At 39.8% G+C, this 8792-nt stretch overlaps 1 protein-coding gene across 1 annotated transcript in view; it reads right to left on the bottom strand.

The window, feature by feature from the left end:
• Nucleotides 1-278: 278 nt before the first annotated feature.
• TLR7 (toll like receptor 7) overlaps nucleotides 279-8792 on the bottom strand; it is an 11156-nt gene continuing 2642 nt past the window's right edge. Inside the window, exon 2 of the mRNA XM_044432162.1 lies at nucleotides 279-4682. Coding sequence (XP_044288097.1) covers nucleotides 1539-4682 — 3144 coding nt within the window. The 3' untranslated portion in view covers nucleotides 279-1538. The remainder of the gene's footprint in view (nucleotides 4683-8792) is intronic.

The raw sequence follows: 8792 nt of genomic DNA on the forward strand, positions 1-8792 counted from the left end.
CAATTTATAGCCTTGCTTGATGGGGTTTCTAAAGCATACAGGGAGCCTGCTCAAGTTCAGCCCAGTACAGACATTCCGCCTTTCAATTTATGGAGGTCAACAGGGATAAATCAGAAGGGCATGGGCACTAAATGAGGCAGCCTGTTTAGGGGGAATGTGTGAGCCCAGCTCGTGTGTTGCCCCCTGAGGAAGAAACTGATCTCTGACAGTACAGAACACAGTACCAGATCATGGTACCAGTGAACTCCATAAAATAGAGAAATATAAATATGTGCTGCTTTTGGTTCTAGGGCGGATCCTGCAGAAACTTATAATAGAAAAAAATGCTTCTTCTAGTCTGATTAAAACTGGTATCTGTTTTAATTAATTTTAGTAATCCATAGATGATAAATCCAACAATGTTTTAATGTGGGAGTTCATCGCTGGGTCATGCAGAGTTCTTCGCTGGGTCACGCTGTAGTCACGTACGCCACGACAGCACTATAGTATTGTAATTTACCTGTGTAACCATATAAGGCTTGTAACCATATAAGGCTTGTAACCATATAAGGCTTGTAACCATATAAAGCTATTTGTAAGCTTTGTGTATTCTGCGTCTGCGCGGCCAGTAGGTGATTGGCCAGCTACTTGACATCTGAGTGGCTGTATGCAACTGTTTTGGTAAACCAAGGTAGTGAATAAAAGGAGGTGCCGGAGGTGAGGGGGAGAATTCTTTTCTTCCCCTGCAAACACAACCGAGCATGCTTTGTACCTAATCTCCGGACTGCAGTTTTCTTTATCAGGGATCTCTCCTGAAACTTTCTCGCGCCGTTGCCGAAGCAGGACTTCGGCATTTTAATAATAACACTCGGGCAGAAGCACTTTACAGAAATTATTTCAACAACCTTGTAAATATTATGAGTCCCAAGTTACATATGAATGGACAGGTGCCAAGGCTGAGACGTTTTAGTCCTAATGCCAATGAGTTTCTGGCTGAAATGTGCCTTGTATCAGTGACCATGCAACGTCCATCCCCTGTCACAATGTAGGACAATTTCTAGGACACAATTTCTAGCACATAGCCAATTTCTACCACACAGTATCATTAAACCAACTATGTCACCACAGCTGAACACCTGATTTCTTAAGGCCACTACCATCCAAACTCCAACATTATGCTCCGATGTTTTTTTTCCTCTTTTTTAAAATCATGGGTTGAGGAGACATCTATACAAACAATAGCCTTATGAAGAGTGGAAAAAGAAGCTTAGAGTGGCAAATCTTTCCCAGCTCAGATTTTTAAAGAACTCATAAAAACCTGCCAGAACTCTTTGCATATCCTAATATTTCTTATGTAAAAAGTTCTGTGGACTAACGGCACTTCCTTTATATCCCTTTCCTCAAATAAGCAGTTTCCTGTATCCCAGAATGCATCTGAGGTGGCATAAGAGCTGCTTTCCAGTTGTACCGCCAGTGGTTTAAAATCTTGATGTAGCAGCTGCAATTCACCCTTCACTCATTTCCTTAACTTATTAAGCCTTTTCTAGAATGTGACCAACCTATACCATTTCTCTGAAAAGCTTGTTATAGCTCAAGGCATGGTTTGAGGCTAGTGAATTCCTCAGACAGTGCCAGAAATAACTCTGAGACTGAGGATTGGTTGGCCAATTGAGGACAGAGCTACTACACAGTCTCTTTCGGAGGCGGAGATACTTTGACATTTGCAAAACCTTCTCAAGGAATATCAGGATGATTACATCAACCTTTTCATCCAACAGGCGCTGGTGAGCCAAATAAAAGGCTATCTTGAAGTTGCCATTCACAATGTACTTGTTTGTTAGCACAAATACAGTTTTTCTGCTCACCTGTATACTATCAGAAAGGTTAGTCAGAACTGGTTTTCCTGGTAGCCAGTCCCTTTCTTCCAGGCATAAATTGAATTGTTTCTCTTTCTGATCTTCCAGTTTTTCAACTAATTCTTTCAGGACCCATTCTGTCACATCTGGGTCTTTCTTATCATAAGCCACAAATGCGTCATACATAACTTCAGATGAAAATAGACGCTGATACCCTTTTAAACTGGCACTGCAGAAATGGTAGAAATACCACACATCCCAGAAGTAACGGTAGCTTATAACTGGGACTGTCATCAGAAATGTGATGACTGAAATGGACAATAAGAACAGGAACTGGGAAATGTCCAGCTCACATGTTTTCAGATCTAAGAAAACCACACTTTTACCTTTCCATGAACCTGGCCCCTCACAAGTCACATCTGTTGCCAGAAAAGGTACAGTCACATTTGTTTGGTTGATCCACCAGACAAACCACACAAGATCACAGTTACATCTGAACGGATTACCACGTAGGTGTAACGTTTCTAGATTCTTGATATCATTCACGGGGAAGCTAGAATTCTTGAGTGTTTTTATCTTATTAAAACTGAGATCTAAGTGTTTCAGATGGAAAGCTTGTTGAAGAAAATTATTTGTCAGCTTTTTGATCCTGTTGTTTTGTAGTATGAATTGTTGAAGGGTTGGAGAACAGTTGGACAGCTCATGGGGTACAGTAATCAACTGGTTGTTGCTAAGATCCAAGACCAATAGGTTCTTCAGAATCTGCAGTTTGCTCCAATTAAAATATTTAATATTGTTATCGGCTAGCTTGAACACCTTGAGTGTTTGTGGGAGACCATCAAACACATCATTGGGTATAAAATTCAGAGAGTTGTCAGAAATGTCAAGATTCTCCAGGCTGCTCAGATTCTTGAAGAATGCAAAATGTTTATCAGTCCCAGCTTTCCATAAAATATCTAAGCGGTTCTTTCTAAATTCCAATATTTTGAGTGAATGGCTTTCCATCCCTTCATCAGTGGATGTAGAAATCTCATTCCCATTCATAAACAATGTTGTCAAGCTGACCAAATTTCTGGTAAAGCCTAACATGTGAGTGATGCCTTCTGCCTTAAAATAATAGCTGTTATCACTAAGGTTTAGAACTTCCAGTTCTTTCAGCTCTTTAAAGGCATTTGCATGTAGCAAATCAATTCGGTTGTTAGAAAAATCCAAGTATTTCAAGTTAGACAGATACTGGAATTCAGTCCCATTTAAAGTTTGGCTCATAGCATTACCAGACAAATTGAGGCACTTAAGTTGAGTGAGATGTTGGAAATCAGAGGAGGCAACAAAAAATATATTGTTTCTGCTTAAATCCAGTGTTTCCCCGTAATTGCTACAAGAAGGCTCAATGGAAAATGGCAATGAATAAACAGACTCTTTGTCTTTAGATTTGCAACTTCGGCCATATTCATCATATCTGAAATAGTGCATATCTTGCAGCATTCTGCCATCATACCTTTCTGCTATAACCTTGGGAGCAGAGAAAAACTGATGATTGGGTTCATTTGAAAAGAGAGAGATTTTATTGAATGAAAGGTGTATAATTTTAAGAGCATGGAATTTTTTAAACATAGCAATGTCAGCATTCCTTATAAAATTGGTTCCAAAGTCCAACACGCTAAGATTTTTAAGAGGAATCAAGTTGTCTACAGTTCGTTGATCAAGTTCCTTGAAAATAAAACCCCTAATCCTTAAGTATTTCAGATTAGACAGTTTAGAAAATGTACTTGGTAAACGCAAAGTTGAACGGTATGATTGCAGTGCAAAATTGAAAGACAAGTCCAGGTCCACAAGGTTAGGAAGAAATGTTAGAAAATGGGCAGACTCTATTTCATTATCTAAGTAATTTTGTGAAAGATCAAGCACTTCAAGCTTCTCAGTATTTTTAAACCAGTTACTGTCCACTGAACGAAGAGAGGTGCTGTGGAGGCGCAGAATTTTTAATTGCTTTAAGGAGTCAAAGGCTCTGGGATGGATGAAAATGCTTCCCCTGTTGGGGCATTCCTCACAATGATACGGGGCATTGTGACAGCGTGGGCAGTTGCCACTTAAGTCAAGAGTTTCCAAGTTATGAAGACCGATTAGATCATGTTCCGTGACGTTACGGATGACGTTATTATAAAGGTACAGTTCCGTTAAAGTGGATGGCAGATTCTGTGGGACAGACGTTAAGTTATTTGCTTTCAGTGACAGCACTTGCAGTGTCCTAAGGGCCTGAAAGGCTGTTTTGTTAATGTCGTATGAAACGTTGCAAGGATTGCGGTAATAGCAGTTCTGTCCTAGGAAGAGACTTTGTAGGTGCTCAAGTTCTGACAAATTTTCTTTTTTGATGGAAAAAATGGTATTTGCTTCAAGACTCAGAAGACGTAAATTCCGAGGCAGGCCTTGAGGGATTTCTGTGAGCTGATTTCCATCCAGGTAGAGTGATTCCAGTCTGGAGAGTTTGGCGAAACTTTGGTTTTGAATTTTCAGACTCTCTTTACACACACGATCTCTAGGTCCCACCATAAAAGGCACACAGTTGCACCTGAAATCAATCTCCAGAAGTTTGTCAAACTTCTCAAAATAACTTGGGATGATCTTTGGGATGTGATTAATGGAAATTGTCAGATTGGTAACATTGTCAGGAATTTCATTTGGGAATTTTACGAGGCCCCGATCACTGCAATCCACAGTCAGGAAAGTTTTCGTATCATACACATGACATGGTAGGGTCTTAAAGAACTGCATGGCTGGCATAATCTCTGGAAATAGTGAGAGCATGAGGAAAAGCAGTCCACCTGTTGTGCTCCAAGGATGAATTGCCTAGAGGAAAGAACAAATGCAAAGCCAAAAGAAATTAAAGTTAAGATCTCAATATTGCATATCCTTAGGTAATTCTTAAAGGAAATCAACCCTGACTGCTCTTTAGAAGGCCAGATACTGAAGATGAAACTCAAATACTTTGGCCACATAATGAGAAGGAACAACTCACTGGAGAAGGTCCTGATACCGGGAATGTTTGATGGCAAAAGGAGAAGGGGACAGCAGAGGATGAGGTGGCTAGATGGAGTCACTGGCGCGGTGAGTCCTTCTTGGCTTGGGTGGACTCTGAGGGATTGTGGAGGACAGGAGAGCCTTGGGGAAAGTTGTCCATGGGGTTGTGATGGGTCAGGCATGACTTTGCGACTAAACAAAAATGGTAATTGTAGATTGAGTTCTCCTGCTGTTTGTGAAGTGCTTGGGACTGTGGATAAAGCAGGAGTGCATAACCATTTTGGCCCAGGCCACAGCATCTGGGATAAGTGGGAAGGTGGGAGGTTTCCCAGGCATGCACATCTTTCCCTCCACCCACATAATTCTTATGTGAATTATGAATTTTCCCACAGAGCATACAAAGTTCAGCTCAATTATATGCATGCCTCCCCAGACCTCCATCTCAGTGAAACATGCAGAGAACAGTTTGATTGGATGCCTACCTCCTGTAGACTACACAACATGGACAGAGAGGTAATCAGTTGGAGTGATAGAGCACAGCAAAGCAAGCCAAGAAGGACATGCGGTTTCATTCCTCTCCCCATCACCCTCCTTTTAGTGTCAAGTGCAGGATCACCCCCACATTGTCTGTGCATGGAGCATACCCACACAGACCACACACTATATGTCTAGTCTGACTGCTCTGTAATACCGCAAACATCACAGAGAGGAGAGCATGGCTGCAGGAAAGAAGCAACTTCACTCAAGCTGTCCTTTTTCCAAAGTACAAATTACAGTGCTTGTCCATCTCCAGTAAAAGTCAACAGAATGATACAATTGACTAATCAAGGAGCTTTTACGCCTGTGCAAGAAAGGAAGTGTATCAAATGGTGGTGTATTACCTATGTAGACATGTGAAATAAATGTTCCCTCTTTTTGAGGATATATGGATAAACATTCCTTCTTTTTTCTAAAAGTAAAATAAAAACTTCAAAACGTCAGCAGAGAGTTTGCTGGACCTTGTGGGCATCATCCAGTCAGTACTCATGACAGTTACAATGAAACATACCTTTTATATGTTAGAAGTTGTTTAGTTTTTGAGGTATGGCTTGAAGGAAATGTAAATGTAAGCATATGAAGAATTTCATACAGCCATAAATAGAAGTAGGCTGTCCAGTCTACTTTTATTTTTTTTTTACTAGCAGTCTACTGCTAATGCATTAGATTTTTAAAACAAAGCAGAATATTCAGGATCCCATAACAATTAGGATATAATTCATTGATTATGATTAGATGAAAATCTAAACCGTAGCTTGGCGTTATGTATACAAGACTCATACTTTCCCACACCCCTTTACTCATTGGGCAGATCAGAAGAATTTGGTTATGTTTCAAATAACCTAGATTTGCAGTTATTAACTCTGATTTGTTAAAACAAGCCAGAATAGTTAACTATGGACTGAAGTTGGCTTGGTGTGGTCAATCTATTATTAAAACTATTCACAGTTTGTACCAGTTTAGACATAACAATGACAGTAAAGACAGAAGCAAATGGTTCTGATGGTACAGCCCTATTTTCAATGAGTTGCAATTTCCGGACCATTTTCAAAGGCAGCCCCACATAGATTGCATTACAGTAGTCCAAACAAGAAGTTACTAGAGCATAGATTACTGTGGCTAGGTTTTGTCTGTCTAGATAGCGCCTAAGTTGATAAAACATGCTCCATGCCACCAAGCTGTAGTGGAAATTAGGAAGTGCTAGCGCTCCTGGTAATCTAGAAAGTCCTGAGATTATTTCTAAGCAAGAGGCTAGACTAAAACTTCCAAAGACTAGGATAGCCTGCCCAATCCAGTGTCCTGCATATGTATTGGACATCAACTCCCATCAGTCTCAGCCAAGAGATCTAATAACAAGGAATGCTTCCCCCCCCTTTTTTTTTGAGAAGGGCCTAGGCAAGAACTAGCATCTGTGTTAAGATTGCTGCCTGTTCAGTATGCAGTAACACTGCTTAAGTTGGCCTTAACATTAATTTTTAATGGATTTACATTTGCTTAAAGACCATCATTTAGTTGGAGAATACTTTTTATTTTATAAAGTAGGCAAAGATGCACAGTTAACATAAAAATGAGATCCTACCGTAAGTTTGATTTGCAAAGATTCCAAAGCAATACCCCTTGCCAACTGGTTTAAAGTGAAGCATAATGAGTTGCATAAACAAATACAATGCGAATGTTCAGTTAAACAGTTAATTATGTTGCAAGGCAGAGGCAAACATGCACACTCCTAGCCCCTTCATAGCATAGGAATGTGGAAGGTGGTGGAGCTATTTTACTCAGATTTAGACAAATGTGAAAAGGACTACTGTAGAATGTTGAATGAGGATAGAACCCCTTTCCTCACTTGCGGGAATCATTAGCCATGTTCTAATGTCACTTGAAGTGAGGATTCATGGTTTATCTAATCTTAATGTGTGTGAAGTTCATGATGCTTCACCCAGCTTGTTTGTGCCTGCTTTGCTTGCCCCACAGGCAAATGAACTAGGGTGAATAGGTTAGTGTTATGTCTGAGTATGCAGTCATAAGTTCCTGCACCCAAAGAAGCCAGTAATAATAAGCCAATAGTAAATCCTGGTTTAAAAGTGGCTTAAAATGAACCAGCTTTATCTAATAAACTATAACCTTATAAATACATGTAAAGCTAAGCTGCGAGGTCTGGCTTGTTTACTTGTTTCCATGCATAGACGAAACAAAGCAGGAGTGAATGGGCATGCACCCTGTGGTTTAACAAACTAGACATTGTAATATAAAGTGATGTGGAAGTGCGAACACTGAATTGATCAGCAATAATTTTATCATATACCAACATTTCAAGGCTTCTAAAACGTCCCTCATGCTCCATGGGTATTTCTGCTGCACAGGCTCATATGATTATTGATTAGATTGCTCACACAAAATGGTTAACCCCCATGGAAGAGGATATTAGCCTTAATTCTGTAATTGAGAAAAAATATATTTTTCTTAATGTACCACTGCTGTAAGTACATTTGTATTATTATTCATTTATTAGTACCTTAAATCCAAATTATATTTTGGGGAAAAAAGCCAGATGACTTTCATTTAATGCTTTCAAAGCTGTCTTTCACTTAAAGCTTTAGGAATCAAAATCAGTTCCTTGTGCTTCAATTGTGTTTATGTTCTGTTTAAACAAAAAATAAAAAAAGGGTGTGAGGGGGGAGAAGGAATCAAAATCAGTTCCATCACGTAACTCTGCTAAAAGCTAATCGTAGCAAGGAATAATATACTTTAAATATGTCTCTATGTTTAATCTTATGAATATTATGATTCTGAAAACTTCTGAGGGTTTGAAAAAATGATTCTGCATTAGTATGAGTGAAATGAATTCAGTTTAGATGGGACTGTAAAGGACAGATCTATCTGGGTGGCAGGAAGAGGGGAACAAAGAAGAGTCCTGGACATAATCTAGAAAGCAGGGAAGGGGGACCTGTGGCAGTCCACCATCCCCAGCCATTGGTTATGTTGGCTGTGGCTGGTGGGAGCTGAGTCCAGAAGATCTGGAGTCCCAGCAGTTTCCAACCCCTTCTAGAAGGCTTTTGCGATATCAGCTCTGTCATAGGAAGGAATGCTTTGGACTGAGAGAGAAGGGCCGCAGAGCCATGAGGCAGAGTTTATTATTTATTTATTAAAACATTTCTATGCCGCCTCTTGCCGAAGCCTCGGGGCGGCTCACAACACAAAATAAAATACAATAAAATACAAAAATAACAATATAAAATTAACAATATAAAATAAATAACAATATAAAAGAAGTCGCCCTGGCCAGATAAATAAGCAAATATTGTTAACAATTAAAATGACACTTAAATAAAAAGGTCTTCGCCTGGCGCCGAAAAACAAATAACGACGGCGCCAGGCGGACCTCTCCGGGGAGCGCATTCCATA

This window comes from Varanus komodoensis, unplaced genomic scaffold, assembly GCF_004798865.1.
Source record: "Varanus komodoensis strain SLA01 unplaced genomic scaffold, ASM479886v1 scaffold1, whole genome shotgun sequence".
NCBI classification, from domain to species: domain Eukaryota; kingdom Metazoa; phylum Chordata; class Lepidosauria; order Squamata; family Varanidae; genus Varanus; species Varanus komodoensis.